This window comes from Saccopteryx bilineata, chromosome 6 (assembly GCF_036850765.1).
Source record: "Saccopteryx bilineata isolate mSacBil1 chromosome 6, mSacBil1_pri_phased_curated, whole genome shotgun sequence".
Classification (NCBI taxonomy): Eukaryota; Metazoa; Chordata; class Mammalia; order Chiroptera; family Emballonuridae; genus Saccopteryx; species Saccopteryx bilineata.
In genome coordinates this window covers 153,351,635-153,369,327 of record NC_089495.1, presented here as the reverse complement: position 1 = coordinate 153,369,327, position 17,693 = coordinate 153,351,635, and the positions used below count along the sequence as shown (strand labels likewise).

Sequence of the window (17,693 nt, the reverse complement as noted above, 5' to 3'; positions counted from 1 at the left end):
AAAATATGATATAAACATATATTTAGAGGGGTGTCATGTTTTTCTTGAATTTATGTCATCCTTTTCTTATAACATTCCCTTTCCCTCTCTCCTTCCTCAACACACACACACACACACACCTTGCCAATTTTAACAGAGTCCTGTGAAGGTAGATATGGCAGGCAGGCACTTAAAATCACAGTAATGACAGGGAAAGCAAAGCCCAGAGTTTGGAGAAAGAACCCTTTGGGCCTGATATTTTGTTTCAGATTATTTCTCACTCTGTCATTCTAGAAATGCTCTCCAAGCCCAGGATTTCTTATGACTCCAAGTTGGAGGTGATAAAAGGACAGACCATAGAAGTCAATTGCCAATCCATAAATGGAACCCCACCTATTACTTATTACCTTTTAAAAACAAGCAGCATTTTGGATAGTCGCACTGTAAGCTCCAATGAGCCTGCAGTATTCAGAGATAACCCCACAGAAAATGCTGAATACCAGTGCATGGCAGATAATTGCCATTCCCACACCGAAATGATCAGTGAACTCCTGCCAGTCAAGGTGATAGGTAAGTTGCTGTGCTGTGTGAAAAAAAATCATGTGGGACTGGGGTTTTACTTCACATTTTCAAAGGTTTGGGGTTGCCCAGGGATGGTGTGGACAAAGAAAGTGGGTAGTACTTATGACTTCTCTTTTCAGAACCTTCTAACTAAACTGCTGAGCTATAAGAATGAAGTATCCCAATTTCAGAAAGTTCTAAAGTTGTGCTATTGGGATCTCTTTGCATTTGCTCCTTTTTTTGTTGAACTGCCAGCCATCTCAGAATTGTTTACCAGATCTCTTCTCTACTGTTGACCCTTATCTGGCCAACTCTGTCACGGGCACAACGTGCAGAAACCACAGCAATTAGAGCTGCAGTCTGGATAGTCTCACGGGACTTGCTAACATCCACCTTGGGACTCTCATACTCAAGAGAAATATACCATTGTCCTGGGGCGGATATTGTCCCGTGAGTCTCCATCTGTGCCTCTCAGAAGGCCTTAGCAGTACCACTGCCTGCGTGTCTGGGATATCTGCATCCTGTCGTAAAAAGCTTACAAGCTCCCCTCTCTTCCTCCTCTTTCTTCTTGTTTACTAACTTTTATCTACATGTTCCATGCAGATAGCTTGAGTTGGATAGAGATTCCTGCTTCTATTAATATATAGCCTAAGAGTAGCCATACCTTTCAAATTAACATCCATATATAGTAAGCACCTAATGCTACAGACTCAGGGATGAGCTAGTCAGGGGATTGGATAACCTTTGGAGTTTCTTCAAAACCAGAGATAGAGTTCAGTTTCAGAAACAAAGGGATAGAAGTCAGTTGTCAGGGGTAACAAGAAAGGTAGGAAATGAGAATGTGAAAGCCATAGGTTTAGACCACTCAAAAAGGAAGAAGGAGACAAACAGGTTGTGAGTCAAGTTATTTGTTCATAAGATCTGAAAATGCCATGCACCTTTGTAAGCAGAGGGAGAGAACACACACACACACACACACACACACACACACACACACTCACAGATTCACACAGAATAGACCTCAACAGAACACACAAGTTAGTGGGTATAGCCACGCTGAGTGGTCAGTAATACTTGAGGTAGTGCATGAAAGTGGGTGTCCCTAGCATCTTGTGCATCTTGCATTTAATCAACACATGAGGACAGGAGGCATCTGTTGCTTTCTGGCTGGGCTTATTAGGGAAGGAACTGAAGAATGTGGGGTAAGAGGAATGACAAAGTCCAAGTCTGAGTCATGGCCTAGGAGGAGGCTGGCCATGAGCAGGGGCTGTGTCATGTCCCCCCAACCCCCGTCTTTTCTCAGTGCTAATCCTTTTCTTTCTTTCCAGTCCCAGTAAACAAGGTCGAGCTCTCTGTCTTGAGTAAGGAGGTCGTGGAGTCTGGCAAAGAACTTGTGCTTCGATGCTCTGTGAACAAAGCATCCACTCCAATCACCTACAAGTTTTACAGAGAAAAGGAGGTCAAGCCCTTCTATGAAGTCGTCTTGAATGAAACCCAGGGTTTTTGGTTAAAGACGCAAGCTAGCATGGAACAGGAGGGACAATATTACTGCACAGCCTCCAACAGAGCCAACTTTGCCAAAAATGTCCCCCAAAGCAATGTATTGGCAGTGAGAGGTGAGTCGTGGTCTCAACAGTGAGATGTAGTATGGCCACCAGGGGTGGAGCCAGAGAGCTCACCACTGGTAGAGGAAGTGGGTGAGTTCAGTGCTTATTAGTGAGGGTTAAGAGACCAATGTCCTCCACACCTGTTGGTTGTAAGTGATAGAAACCCACTCAAATTAAGTATAAAGAGGAGTTGATTATCACAAGGAATTGGAAGTATTTCACACAGTTTTCATTCCAAATTCTTGGTGGAGAGATAAGAAATGGCCCATCTTGGATCAAACATCCACCCATAAACCACCTCAGGTGAAGCAGATTGGTTCAGGCAGAACAGACCTAGTTAGAGGAGCCCACCTCTGTGACTAGTGAGGATGGTTTCCTAGAGAAAGAAGAGGAGCATACAAACCCAGGAAGGAGTCTACTTCAGTCCAATAGTCCTTTAAGACCATAGCTGACTCTGCAGGAACAAGAACCATTTCTGCACTAGCCATGAACACAGAATCCCTCCGAGGTAGATGATCAGTATAAGATGCGGTACAAGAGCTAAACATCAGTTATATTGCTTGCTTAAGGCTGCTATTGTTTCTTTTGGTGGAGAGAGAAAACTATCTTCATTTTTCTTATTTCCAGTCTTTCTTGCCCCGTGGAAGAAAGGACTTATTGCAGTGGTTGTCATCGGAGTGATAATTGTCATCTTGGTACTTGGGGCCAGATACTATTTTCAGAAGAAAGCCAAGGGTGAGCACAGTTCTTTTGTTACATTCTGACAGACTGCCATCGCCAGGAAACGGCAGGCTGGGCTATGCTCTGCCCCAGTGACAACTGAGGAGATGGAACTGACAGTAGTTATTTTTTCTCTTTGGGGTGTCACCTTGATAAACAAAGGTCTTGGCTTTGGTGGGTGTTAAGCTTTTAGTGCCCCTGGATTTAGCTAGGCAACAATGAAAATGATTGTTTGCCTAATTGGGCAACCCAGAAAAGATCAATTCAGGGGAAAGTTCCATCTGTGTATGATCAGAAACAGCCGTTTCTGTGGATTTGACCACACTTAGTCCTGCAGTTGGTACAGTGGGGCATGAGTGTTATAGAGACACTCCCACCTACACCAAATTCCCCCCCTCCAGTTAATCTGCCTGTTTTTCCATTATTTCTACATGTGCTTGAGGATTCGAAGGAAATAGACAATAGACTGGTAGCCTTTCCTCTTTGGAAATGGCTATCTTGAATCGGAGAGACAGTTGCCCTTTTCTCTGGCGAATCTGGTTCCTGTTTCATCATCTTCATCTCTCTCACATTCCCCAGAAGAAAATAGCTCCCGGCGAACACAACAGAATGTCCTATGTCTGGGTGAAATGATGTGAAATCTCTCGGTAGCAGACCAAGAGAAGACCTACTTTTTCTTTCTCTCTCTCTTTCTTTCTTTCTTTCTTTCTTTCTTTCTTTCTTTCTTTCTTTCTTTCTTTCTTTCTATTAGAGCAGAAATATCTTTAGCTTTCTTTTCTCTTTTGTGAGGGGTAGCCACATCTTCAAGGAAGTCAAGTGAGATTGAAATGAGTGTTCTTATCTATTATGGATACAGGCGCTTCTTACTGACTTTGGTTTTTCTCTTTGTCTTTTAAAGCTAAGCAGATGCCAGTGGAGATGTCCAGGTTAGTAAGTGTTTGTGGGAGAGAGGGCTGTTCTGTGGGCACCGTGTGCGGGGAAAATCTATCTGGTCATGATGAAATTTTCAGTGGTTCTTGGGAAACTCAGAATAATAAGGGTGTGAGTAGTGTAAGGGTGTGTGTGTGTGTGTGTGTGTGTGTGTGTTGCAGTGGAAGATTGCAACTGTCCTTTCATGGGAAGAAATGGTTTTATTCTGAAGTAATGCCCTTCCTATGCTGTTACTTGTGAAATCTCTTTTTCTTTATGAAATTATAATGGTAGTAGATAGAATTTTTTTTTTTTTTTTTTTTTTTTTTTTTTTACAGAGACAGAGAGAGTCAGAGAGAGGGATAGACAGGGACAGACAGACAGGAATGGAGAGATGAGAAGCATCAATCATTAGTTTTTCTTTGTGCATTGCAACACCTTAGTTGTTCATTGATTGCTTTCTCATATGTGCCTTGACCGCGGGCCTTCAGCAGACCGAGTAACTCCTCGCTTGAGCCAGGGACCTTCTCGCCTGAGCCAGGGACCTTGGGTCCAAGCTGGTGAGCTTTTTGCTCAAACCAGATGAGCCCAAGCTCAAGCTGGTGACCTCAGGGTCTCGAACCTGGGTCCTCGGCATCCCAGTCCGACACTCTATCCACTGCGCCACTGCCTGGTCAGGCTAGATAGAATTTTTATAATTCACTTGTCAAAATAGTTAGCCTAAAAAAATGATTGTACTATTTTTACTGTTCTTGAAATCCTAAATCTAAAAACATGTGAATGATGATAGCTCTGTCTCACAGAATGAGGAATTCAGGGAGTGGGATTCACCTCAGGAAGGCTCCGGCACTCGTGTGCCCTTTGGCCCTGATACTTATTTTAACAGCAAAAAGTGTTTGTTGAATAATCTTACAAGTGAAAAACAATGTCAGTTTCCCAAATAAGAACCAAGTTTTCCTCACTTTTGAAATCTCTTCCTGGTTTTCTCATGATCTTTCCCTGATTATTTTGTTGGTTGGATGTTAGAGCCTCCCAAAAATGTTATATATTTTTGTCCTTTTCAAATTTCATTTTAAGGCCGGCAGTACCGCTTCTGACCTCCAACAATGAGAAGATGTTGTCAGAGTCCAATACCGAAGCCAACAGGCCTTACGGTACAGTCACAGTTTCCTGCAGTAGCTAAGAGGTTTTCCCAACTTGTGATCCACTCAGCCCTCTTAGAAGCAGAATCTGCAAGTGATGGGGTTCAAGTGCCTAGGGAAGCCCCTCCCTCAAGCAGAGCAAGTAATCTAATCAGCCATTGGCTGGTGAGCTGATGAGCAAAACAAAAACATAAGGAGAAAGGTAGAATGTTCTTACTCTATTCTCACTGCCTTCTAAACCTCCCAAGGAATGAAAGGTGTATAATAATTATAACGCTGGGGATACTCATCCTGGGTCATCTTCAGAGACTGAATACTGCCCAAATGTGATCATCCCCCCTTTGAAAGAGACTGGAGAGCAAATTAAGGCATTGATAAAACATCTTCTCAGATGGAATTGTTTATTACAAGCACAAGACACTTCTCATTTCAAACTTGACATGTCAGGAAACCAATACTAATATTTCTCTGTTACTAGAGGCATTTTTATTTATTGTTAAGATTTTATTTATTGATTTTTAGAGAGAGGAGAGAGAGAGAGAGATGAGCAGGTGCAGTGCAGAGGAACAGGAAGCATCAACTGGTAGATGATTCTCGTATGTGCCTTTGCTGGGCAAGCCTGGGATTTTTAACGGGCAACCTCAGCATTCCAGGTTGATGCTTTATCCTCTGTGCCACCAGAGGTCAATTAGTAGAGGCATTTTTTTTTAAGTTTTTTAAATGTTTATTTTAATGTTGATTTTAGAGAGAGGTAGGGAGAGAGAAATAAACAGGAACATCTATTTCTGTATGTGCCCTGACCGGGGACTGAGCCAGCAACCTCTGCACTTTGGAATGATGCTTTACCCAACTGAGGTATCCGGCCAGGGCAGTAGAGGCATTTTAAACATTAGAACTCTATAAGAATACCTGGTTATGAGCCTCACTGCAAGTTTGAGTCAGCTCAGCAGGGTGGGTAGCCAGTCAGTCCCAGGAGTGTTGAATCCCGTTAAGTCTAAAAGAAAATTGCTCAAGAGAAGACTCTATTGAATCACACAGAAAGTTTTGTCCTAGGTCAGGTTTGAAGCAGTTTTCTTTCTTTCTCAGAAGGTTTGGGAATAGAACACCCATGTTCTTTTCTAATTCAGTAACACCACTCTGCAAAATAAGATAAGCTCAGGATATGCCTTTTACAGTGCATAGTTAAGAGATATATTTTAAGAATTCAGCAATTCTTATAGTAATGAATTATAATCCTTTAAACGTGAAATAAAACATTTGTAGTAACAAAAGTAATGCACCAATAAAAAGAAAGGAGCAAATATATCATTTAAAAAAATACATTCAGAAAAATTCTGTGAATATTTAGCAAAAAGTTATCCAGTGCTATAGCAAAAATACCTTTTTGTGGTATAAGGTAGGTTCTGTTGGCTATTTGTATTATTTATACAGAAACACAGAGATGCTTTAAATTAAATGTGGATATAGACATATTAAAATAGGATTTCCTCCCAAATTTCCAAAATGTTATCTTTCCATGGATTATTTCAGTTTATAAATATATGTTCATAATCACTATAGCAATTAGTTCAACTACATAATGGGAAGCCATGTGTTCTTCAGGAATAGTATTTATAACACTCAGAAGAATTCTTTTTACTAAAGAACAGCTTGATTACAAAGGTTAAAAATTTGTTTGCCCACTGAGGCGGCAGCTGGAGGTCCTCACTGCCTTTTCTTTTAAGATTTTATTTACTGAGTTAAAAGAGAGGAGACAGAGAGAAGGTGTGGAGGAGGAGCGGGAAGTATCAACTCACAGTTGCTGCTAATATGTGTCTTGACCGGGCAAGCCCGGGGTTTCAAACCAGTTGACCTCAGTGTTCCAGGTCGATGCTTTACCCACTGCACCACCACAGGCCAGGCTCCCGCTGCCTTTTAAACCATGTGCTCATGGACCCAGTTCCCCAGCTAGAGAAGGGTGGTTTCCTAGAATCCTTCTTGATGGGGGCCACAGGGCTGTCCCTTCTACAATTAAGATTAATTTCTAATGAACTTGCTCAAAGTGAACAATTTGGAATCTTGAACCATTCATAAGTAGAAGTGTCCCTCCTATGGGATGGTGGCCATCCCACTGGTGTTAGAAAGACACCACACAGTGGGTTGGATGGGGCCACAGGGCAACCAGGAGGGAATCTGAACCCAGATACACTGCCAGGGTGGGAGGATGGAGGGAGGGAAAAGTCATACGTGGAAAACTAGAATTTCCATTGCCATCCACCCTAATTGTTATTTATTTTAAGTAGGTTACAATGAAGATATCGGAAACCATGCAATGAAACCAATAAATGAAAATAAAGGTAATTATATAATTTATGGTTTTTAAACATTTTCCCCCAATTTTTAATTTATTGATTTTAGAGAGAGAGGAAGGAGGAGAGAGACAGACAGACAGAAACATCAATCTGTTCCTGTATGTGCCCTGACCAGGGATTGAACTCACAGCCTTTGCTTATTGGGATGGTACTCTAACCAACCAGGCTATCTGTTATCTGGGCTGGACTTAGGGTAAGGGTGTGTGTGTGTGTGTGTTTTAATTAGAAACTTTTAGCCTGACAAAGTGGTGGCACAGTGGATAAAGTGTCGGACTGGGATGTGGAGGACTGTGGGCTCACGAGCTTGAGGGCAGGGCTGCTGGGTTGAGTGTGGGATCATAAACATGACCCCATGGTTGCTGGCTTGAGACCAAAAGTCTCTGGCTTGAAGCCCAAGGTCACCTGCTTGAGCAAAGAAAGGGTCACTCACTCTGCTGTAGCCACCCCCCTCCTCCCCTGTCAAGGTGCATACAAGAAAGCAATCAATGAACAACTAAGGATTCGCAACAAAGAATTAATGCTTCTCATCTCTCTCCCTTCCTGTCTGTCCCTATCTGTCCCTCTCTCTGACTCTCTCTGTCTCTGTCAAAAAAAAAAAAAGGGACCTGGCCAATTGGCTCAGTGGTAGAGCGTCGGCCCAGTTTGTAGATGTCCAGGATTTGATTACCGGTCAGGACACACAGGAGAAGCACCCATCTGCTTCTTCACCCTTCCAGTCTTGCTTCTCTCTCTCTCTCCCCTCCTCCTGCAGCCATGGCTCAACTGAGTTGGCTCCAGGCTCTGAGGATGGTTCCATGGCCTCTACCTCAGGTGCTAAGAACTCCATTGCTGAGCAACAGAGCAACATCCCAGATGGGCAGAGCATGCCCCTAGTGGACTTGCAGGGTCGATCCAGGTCAGGACACATGCGGGAGTCTCTGTCTCTCTGCCTCCCTTCCTCTCACTGAATTAAAAAATAAATAAACAATTTCTAAAGTAAAAAAAGAAACCTTTAAGTTATAAAAATTCTCTGGGAAAAGAATTTAAGCTGTTAACACTTGTGAATATTTCCCCACCTCTCTTAACGACCTCGTCAATGGCTGATAAGTAAAATGGAGACAGCCGGTTGCTTTCTCCAAAGACACTGCCTAGTGTCCTTAATGGGAAAATTACCTAAATTCCAGTAGGAAAGAATTGAGTTAGACTCAGAGGAACTTCCTAAATCGGAGTGGACTACTAAATTAAGTAGGAGAATCTCTTTTCTCTTGGAGAGTGGAAGAGGACTTTTTTGTTTTTTGGTTTTTTTAAAGTAGTATCACTGCAAATCATCAGGTTGGACACCTTAAACTTACATACGTTATTTTTCAATTATATCTCAGTAAAGCTGGGAGAAAAATGTTAAGGGGTTGGAGTGGGCTAGAAACATACAGGGTGCTTCAAAAAAATGACAATGTTCTTTTTTTCTTAAAAACAGTGATGGTATGGCATATCTATTGAATTGTAATAGTTTATGTCTTATACATAACTTACAAATATTGTGTACCTACTTAACAGTTAATAAAAATGAAAACTACACTATAAAAAACTAAGTAAAATAGCACTGCTGCTTATCTTTTAAGACAGTTAACAATAGATAGCTTGTTTCTGCCTAAAGCTCAGAAGTATTGGACTAAATAATTTTTCAAAATTCCTTTCCCCTTGGGGGTGCTATCATTAGAATGAAAACTTTAAAGAACCACATGGATTCTGTAAACACCTTGACTGCAGAATCAATTTTAGTTGCTGATGAGAAACCCTGATTCTTTGGGCTTCAAAAATAAAACAGTTGTCTGACCAGTGGTGGTGCAGTGGATAGAGGGTTGACCTGAGACACGGAGGTCCCAGGTTCAAAACCCCAAGATTGCTGACTTGAGCACGGGCATACCTGGCTTGAGCACAGGTTTGCCAGCTTGAGTGCAGGTTTGAGCATGGGATTATAAATGTGATCCCATGGTCACTGGCTTAAGCAAGAAGTCACTGGCTTGGCTTGACACCCCCCACCTCCCACCCCCATCAAAGCATGTATGAGAAACCATCAATGAACAACTAAAGTGACACAGCTACAAGGTGATGCTTCTCATCTTTCTCCCTCCTGTCTGTCTACCTCTAAAATATAAATAAAAAGAAAAACAATAAAAGCAAATGAAAAAATTAAAAAAGAAAAAACAAGAAAAACCAAACCAACCAAACAAAAACAAAACAATAATGTTATATTGAGTTGAAGATAAACTAGTTTGCTGGATTTTACCATGCCACCCTGACTTTTTATTAACCTATGTTTGAGTGCATACACATCACAGTCTCAGAGCATTTCTAGGCTGGGAATACCCTGTCGTTCCCCATTCCATGAGATTCTTTCCAGCCTGGAGATAGCTTTCTATGCCTGTGACCGTGGAGGCTCCTAGTTAACTGCTGTGGCTGCTACGGCTGTTTTCTGTATCTACTGAGCTTTTGTAAACCCTCCCACTTCGGGAACAACAGGGACCCAGGCAGGGGGGTCCTTCCACATTCCGGGAAGTGCCAGGTTACCCACTGCCTTCCCCAGACTGCAGCTTCTCACCCACTTAGAATGGAGTTACACCAATGTGGCTTCCCCTCATGATGTGTTAATCATTTGAATGAAAATCTCTAATGTAGTCTGAGGCCTCCCAAGGGGATTCTTTATAACTGCAGGGTGCTGTGTTTTCATTGAGCAGAGCCTCTGACCTTGGATGTGGAGTACACAGAAGTGGAAGTGACCTCCCTTGAGCCTCATGAAGGTAAACGCCATCCCTAAAGTGCTCCTTCACACTTAACTCTCGTTGGGTGCAGGCACACAGGGTAAGGTGGGATGTGACCCAGGGATGAGAGTCTAGTCACTCTTAGTTGCTTAGAATTGAGGTAGTCAGTAGACAAGCCTGCTGGACACGCCTAAGGCAGGAGGAGCAGTGACCCCCGCCCAGGTTTGAGATATAAAATTTCATTAATTATTATTATTTATCATACTACTAGTAGTGGATATGTTTTATTGAGCAATCACTAAGTACTAAGAAATATTTTTTGAGAGCTTTTTTGAGATCAGCCTCACTCCTGGGTGTCTGTGCTTCTTCCAGTGGTACGCCCCTTTTCCAAACCTGGCATCTTCCTTAAAAAGTTGCTTGCAGACTGAGCTTGTATAAAGGAAATGCATGTTTGAAAGTAGTGAGGGCTTTGCTATTTAGAGCCACACTTGGGTGAAGGCTTTTGAAAACACAGAATCCCTTCCTTTGAGTGGTTCTCTCAGGGACAGGCTGGCCTGGAGGTCCCTAACTCTGGTTCTGTGCTGGGAAGACTGGCTCGGAGTGGGCCAGTCCACAGCAAACGCTAGAGCATCAATCTTAGCTGCTAGGAAGCTTATCGGGTTATTGCCATGCACCCCCCTCCTGCGGAGGCTAAAGCCTGCATAGCATTGGCAGAGCTACACGGTGATGACATTCTCTCATCACCTCTTCTCCTCCATGATCTGAGAGGAGTTTGGGGTTCCTTCCCTCTTTCCTCACTAAGGTTCCAGGTACCATGTCAGCAGGTGTGTGCAGAGACCCTCCCAGGTAATGTCATCCCGTACAGGGCCTGGGCTGTGAGCTGCACAACTGGGTACCATTCCCACAGTCTGCAGTAAGAAGGGTCCCTAGAGTTGGTGTAACCCATCTGCACCTCCCACTTCTAAGTCCAGACTGGACCTGGGAGGGGTGGGGGCCATGACAGCTTTGAGGTTCTCTTTCTCTTTATTTCATTGTGAAATGATTCACTTGTTGAGTTAATAAATTAAGGGCCTGTGGCTCAGCGGATAGAGCATTATCCTTGCACACCAAGGTCGAATAGACCAGCAGCAAGAGGTAGAGCCTGTGAGGAGTCGAGAAAACAAGGAAACAAAGAATAAATCATATCAGGCTATAGCAAGTGCTCCGAAGGAAGAGAAGGGCTACAATGAGAAGGCGTAAAAGGTGACGCCTGTTCTGGCTTGGGTCTGTTTGAAGGGTGGCATTTGAGCTGCATCCTGAAGGACACAAAGAAGGTGGCCCCGTCCAAAGGAGGAAGGAATCAGAAAGGGCAGAGTAAGGTAGCCCAGAGCTTGGCTCATTTAAGGATCTGAAAGGAGACTTGTGTGTCTGCAGAGAGAGCAAAAGAGAGAGGAGGCAGGTGGAGCTGGGGAGGACAGGGTGGGGGCCAGGGCCTGCAGGGCCTCCAAGGTTCTCTTTGCATTTTAGTCTCAGTGGATTTGGAAACCTTTAAGCAGGAAAAGCCGCAGATTCTAACTTCCTTCTTTAAAAAGCAATCCTTGTGGCTGGTGTGGAGGACGGATGTGAAGGGGACAAGAATGTTATCAGCAGACAAGAGGGGATGAGGGTGGAGCCAAAGTGCTGGCAATGGATGGATTTGATATTTAGAGACAGATTACAGCACTGGATGGAAAATTTCACGGCCAGAATGGGGGAGACAAAATGACTGCTTGGATGGTCTTGACCTCTGTCTGAGATTGGGAGGAACCTTCCTGTGGTGACGATGGTTGAGTTGGGTTCAATTCCAGATGCCCAAGAGGAGGCAGTACAGGGGTCTCGTGCTCAGAACCGAGTCTGGGTGGGCTGTGGCTGATGGCGCTGTAGGGACTCCCTGCCAGCCCTCCCTGGTCCAGCCCGAGCCCCTCCATCCCTGGGCATCATGGTCTAGATCTGTGAGTAGCAGCTTACTTCCTCTTCAGGGGACTTCAAGTGCAGAAGAAAGGAGGACCATCACAAGAGGGCAATTCAAACAAGAATTTGAATGTATGTGGTAACACTCCTGCTGTCTGTCTTCTTAATCCTCTGTAGCCCACTGAGCAACTGCCCTGGGCTGTGGTCTCAGGTTCTGAGGCTGCCCGGGAGGGCTAGGCCCTGCCCTTACTCTGCCGCTGAGGGAGGTGGGAAGGGACACTGAGTTGGGACGCAGTGTGAGTGGAAGTAGGGGGGCTGTGGCAGAGCCTGGAAGGCTTTGGGTGTCAGAGCGCTGAAGGAGGAAGAAGGAAGCAGGGTGTTGGACTTAGAAAAGGGTTCCTTTGGGACTGTTTCCATGTTAGTAATGTTTGCTTTAATTTTTCTTGCTTGAAAGTGGGAGGTGAGGGGGCGAAGAGAAACAAAGCGTTAGGACAGGGTGAGGCGGGGTGACTTTCTTGCGGAGCTGTGCAGCGGCAGGTGGCGACCCCCCCACACATGTGGTTACCTTTTCCCGGTTTGCACAGAAGCGCTGTGTGGGCTGTGAGGGTCTTGGCAGAGCTAGAATGAGGGTCACTCGGGTGGGAACGAAGATGCTGCCTCCTTTCTTTCTCGCCAGTGATGTGTAAACTTGGCTTGGTCTTGGCCAACCCAGTTCCCTGTCCTAAGGCCTCTGGCCTCCATAGTTGGGGTGGAGGAAGGGATGGGGGGTGGGAACCGTGTGCGTTTCTAACCCTGGCTGGCAGCTAACCAAGTGGTCCCTTGAGGGTGGAGGAGGGGCAGGAAGGAACCCGGTAAACCCCGGTTTGCTGCATGTTTGCTCTGGGGCTAATTGCTGGGAAAACCCCATGAGGTTGCTGCCATCTCCAACTCTGTTCATGGAGAAAAACAGCCCAAATAAAGCCGATCCGGAAATACCCCTGACTGCTGAGACAAACAGCCTGTTGGCTGGTTTAGTCGTTAGCAGGCAGCTGAGGCTGGGAAGCGGCCAGCGGTGGGGAGAGGCGAGCTGCGGGCTCCCACCTACCGCTAGCCGGGCAGTACCGGGAGGGCCAAGGCAGAGACCACCGGGGCAGCTACAAGTCTGCAGCTCCATTGAAGTGGCAGCCACCTTGCTGCCAAGGCTGATCTGCCCATTAGGGGGTGAAAGAGAGTTGAGTGCCGCTCCTCAGGCCCAGAGGATATGAGTGTCCCCAAGGTAACCAGAGAAGTCTACTGGCCACCCCTGATACCCCTGGGGCAGTGGAGTTCACAGGAGTGTCCAGCTCTCCCCCCCCCCCCCCTGCCCCCCCCAGGCTTGGCCCGCCCAGCCCCCAGCTCCATTCCTTCCCCACCCCTCCCCCACTTCCATTCGGGGCTGGGTCAGAGGATGAGTTGGCAGCGATGTGGTGCGCCTGGTACACAGCGTCCCACAGCGTTGTTTGCGCAGCGCTTGCCCCACAGTGTGGAGCTGGGACGAGGTTCAATTCTTCTTTTCCTCTTCCGTGGTGCCTGGCACACATAGCTGTTAGGATAACACTGAGTGAGTGAGTTGCTAGGGCTGATGTTGAGCAGAGTCCCATGGGGATATGGTGGATCCCTCCACAGATACCAGGATCCCCAGAGCTTTCCTCTGCACCCCCAAATCTGTGTCACAGAGGGCGATCAGTGTGGGCATCTTGGCCATCCTCTTAGGGAACGGCAGGTGTCCCATCAGGAATGTGCCTGGTGTCTCAGCCACTCTGCTGAGTTCCAACTCCTCTTCCGTGCCACAGGGGAGTCACTATGATGCCTTCTGCAAGGTCCTGGCAACCTCAGGTGCCCCAAGTTCAGCTGTCAGGATCTGAACCACCCCCCAGGCTTTCTTCTGGCATTCGGGTCCTGCCATAGGAACCACCTCCATCGATGTGTAATGAGTGACCAGGATTTCAATCCTAAAACCAAAAACCTCAGGGATTGGACTGATTGTGTCAAGACCTTCCTGGAGGCCATGGGTCTGAGATAGAGACACCTACAGGAACATTGGTGCCTTCACTGTCACATCAAACCTTTACAGGTGCCTCTAGGTAGCTATGCAGAGGCTGGGATCGGGAGGTGCACCTGACCTCAGATGCTGCCCTGGAGGAGCTCTGGGGCCACCAGAGGAGACAGTCATGGGGACAAATGTTGGTGTGTCGTGGGCAAGTGTCCCCGGGAGTGCTGTGAGAGCACAGGGGCCTACATAACTTCCCAGGGCACAGGGAAGGGACGAGTGTGTGCGGGAATATGTAGGTGTGTCAGGATGTGTGCATTCTGAGTGCAAGAGCAAAGCTTGTCCCGGGGCTCGGAGAATGAAGAGGCATAAGGCAAGGAAAAAGGGTCGCGCAGGCAGTGGAGCAGATCAGATAGTGCAGGGTCAGGGGCGAAAGAGGGGGTTGTGTCCCAGGAGCATGGTGATGTTAAGGTATCTTGGTGCAGTTGGAGTCCATGGGCATGCCCTTGCCGTCTGCCACTGAGGAAGGAAACCTCTACATGGCATTGGCCAGGGCAGTCTTACCCTGTCTGAAGCTCCGTTTCCCAACGTGCAGAGGGATAATGCTGGCCACATGGCGTCAGGTGCCTTTCTATTATACAATGAGACTACCTGGTCCTTTGTCCAGGTGAGAGTAGTCAGGGAAGTAACTAGGTTCCATCCTGTTTCCTGAGGGTTTGTGAGTGTGTATCTGTAAGTGTGCACATGGGTGTGCACGTCTGTATGTGCATACTGTGTGTACATACTATATGTGTGTGTACAATTCATGTAGGTACACTAGAAGTGTGTGTATATACAGCCAGTGCATATACATAAACAGATTGCCAAATGGGCACCCCTTGTCTCCTAAACCCTTGTGTCTCCTCTGGGTGGAATCCTCCCAGAGGTGGCTCCTCTTGTCTGCTGTTTTAAGAGTCCAGACCAGAGGGTTCTGGTCCAGTCTTCATGTTCGAATCCCCTGGGGAGGCTTAAAAAACACCAAAGCCAGCCCCCTCCACCAAGAAAAGTTGAGACAGCATCTGCAGTGAGGCCAGGTGTTGGCACGTGCAATCAAGAAGCCAGCTGTCTGGATTTGTGAGTGCTTCTCAGTCCCAGCTCATTCCTAGTCACAGGTGATGCTCAGGTGGTAACCCAGACTCAGGCAATTGGGAGGCCATAGCCCAGCCTCCTGGGATGGGCTGACAGAGCAGTGGGACACAGTGACACAGTGACACAGTGGCAGGGAGAGATTGATGAGGCCACTGCATAGGAGGCTGCAGACTTTTGCTGGAGGCCTCTTCACCTGCAGCCCTTCAGGTCCAGGGTTCCCATGGTGACTTATTGACCTCCTACTTCCAGGCTGAGTGACTCTTGTTAGACCAGGATCTTCTAAAGCCGGGAATGGCACTTGTGGCATGGGGTCGTGGGGTGCAGCCTTGCCTGGGTAGCCTCAGACATTTTCCTGTGCCAGCGGTGGGCTGACCTGGTTCCCAGAGGTAGCTATTGACCTGTGCCTGGTCCCTTTCCAGGTCTGGGAAGGAGGGGAACGGAGACAGTGTACAGTGAGATCCGGAAAGCTACCCCTGGTGAGTGAGGGGCCCCTGACTCCTCCATATGGTGAGCACCGCTCCCATAATCACTCATGGGGTCTTGGGAGTGGGCAGGGAAAAGAGGGGGCAAAGAAGGTCAAAATGAGGTGCCATCTCTTACACAGAGTTGATTCTCACCACCTTTAAAGAGTCGCCATGTGCTAATATGTAGAATTTAGTCCATGTAATGCTTATTTACAAGTGCCTGATGCAGGAAGGCAAACAGGCACCTAGCTACTGGGCGAGTGAGACTGGAGTGTGTCCTGGTACCATTGTGTGCCCACAGGACACCCGACAGAGTTCCAGGTGCTCTCCTGTGACCCCAGGAGAAGCAGTGCAGCCCTGCCTGTTCTCACATGTCAGTCAGTGAGCCTCACCTGCTCCCCACAGGAGCCCTAGTACAGGGTGGCCCCAAGTCTTAGACAAAGTCAGTGCTTTACTTTAAAGATGAGCAGTAGCTCCAGCCTGTCTGAGATCACACTGACAGGGACAGGGAGTCCAGATCTCTCCCTGTCGCTTTGCTTGCCTCCTCGGCCCACTTCAGTCTCCATCTCACTGTTTCCTAATGAAGAGCTTCCCCAGACATGGAACTGGGGATGCTTCCAATACTCTCATTTTTTTTGTATAACTTTTGTGTTCCATTCTAGAGTGATGAAATCTACAAAAGTTACTTTTATATTCCCAAAATAAGTCACAACCTAAAAGGCATAAACATCCCAGGTGAAATAGTTTATAGAGGGATATCTTGCTTTGTACAGCCAACCTCTATTTAAGTGGATTCTTTTTTTAAAAATTTTATTTAGACAATTAATTTTAACAGGGTGACATTGGTCAACTAGAGTACATAAATTTAGAGAAAACATCTCTAGATCATTTGGATTATATTGTATGCCCATCACCTAAAGTCACCTCGTCCTCCGTCACCTTTTATTTGGTTTTCTTTATGCTAAGTGGATTCTTTGAAAGGGAATCATTAAGCAGATTCCCTTTAAGTCAGTGCTGAGAGACTTCTGTAAATCCCGGCTAACCCAAGTGTGGTCCACAGGCCCGCAGCAGCCTTGGTCTCAGGCCCAGCCCGACCCACAGGAGCATCATCTCCAGAATCTGAACTCTAACAGGTTCCCAGAAGTCTCTGATGCTGACAACCATTGAGAAGACAGGTAACTGTCTTATTACCTGGACCTACTTTTTCTTTTTATCTGAAATAGGAATCACTCCTTGAGTAATACATAATATATACATATATATATATATAGATATATATATATATATATATATATATATATATATATATATATATATATATAAACTGAGAGGTGAGGAGGCAGAGAGACAGATTCCCACATTCACCCTGACCAGGATCCACCTGGCAAGCTCCCTATAGGGCGATGCTTTGCCCATCTGGGGCCGTTGCTCTGTTGCTCAGCAACCGAGCTATTTTTAGTACCTGAGATGAGGCTATGGTGCCATCATCAGATCAGAGCCTGGGGTCAACTTGCTTGCATGAGCTATGACTGTGGGAGGAAAAGAGGGAGAGACAGAGAGGAGAAAGGGGGGAAGGGTGGAGAAGAAGATGGGTGTTTCTCCTGTGTGCCCTGGCCAGGAATCGAACCCAGGACTTCCATATGCCAGGCCGATGGCCTACCACTGAGCCAACAGGCCTGGGCAAGTAATCTGTTTTTTTTTTAATGGTGTTTTTATGGCTAAAGCAGAAACCTAGCCCTTTGTGGAACTTGACAGTCATTGAATAATTTTTAAAAGCCATTTATTTCCTGGGCCATTTTTGGCTTAAGCATCTGATTTTTCATTTTCAGTATATTCAGAGCCAGCAAAATATACATTTGGAAATAAATAGGCCTTTTCTGTTCTTCCAGTGTAACAAAAAGCTAAAGGTCAAGTTAGGTTCACTGTTGGTCCTGTGTGGTAATTGTGCAAAAATACCTCTTCTGCTTTCCTCTGGTCCCAGAGGTGGTCCACTTTCAGTGGCTTCAGTTATGCAAAAGCTGACATTTATTGAGAGCATTCTGTGTGTGCTAAGTGGTCTGTTACACAATCTCTTTCAATCTGCCCTAATAAATCCCAGTTTACAGATAAGGATACTGAGGCATAGAATGATAAAAATACTTGCCTAAGGTCATCCAG

The 17,693-nt window shown here is 46.0% G+C and overlaps 1 protein-coding gene across 4 annotated transcripts in view; it reads left to right on the top strand.

The window, feature by feature from the left end:
* Positions 1-17,693, top strand: part of PECAM1 (platelet and endothelial cell adhesion molecule 1) — a 60,786-nt gene that overhangs the window by 29,210 nt on the left and 13,883 nt on the right. Inside the window, exons 7-15 of one of the 4 annotated variants that reach the window (XM_066234907.1) lie at positions 274-549; positions 1,869-2,156; positions 2,775-2,882; positions 3,766-3,793; positions 4,854-4,930; positions 7,198-7,254; positions 9,984-10,046; positions 15,492-15,548; positions 16,597-16,711. In XM_066234907.1, the coding sequence (XP_066091004.1) occupies positions 274-549; positions 1,869-2,156; positions 2,775-2,882; positions 3,766-3,793; positions 4,854-4,930; positions 7,198-7,254; positions 9,984-10,046; positions 15,492-15,548; positions 16,597-16,703 (1,061 nt within the window). In that variant the 3' untranslated portion in view covers positions 16,704-16,711. The remainder of the gene's footprint in view (positions 1-273; positions 550-1,868; positions 2,157-2,774; positions 2,883-3,765; positions 3,794-4,853; positions 4,931-7,197; positions 7,255-9,983; positions 10,047-15,491; positions 15,549-16,596; positions 16,712-17,693) is intronic. The other 3 variants (XM_066234908.1, XM_066234910.1, XM_066234909.1) reach the window with 3 other exon arrangements.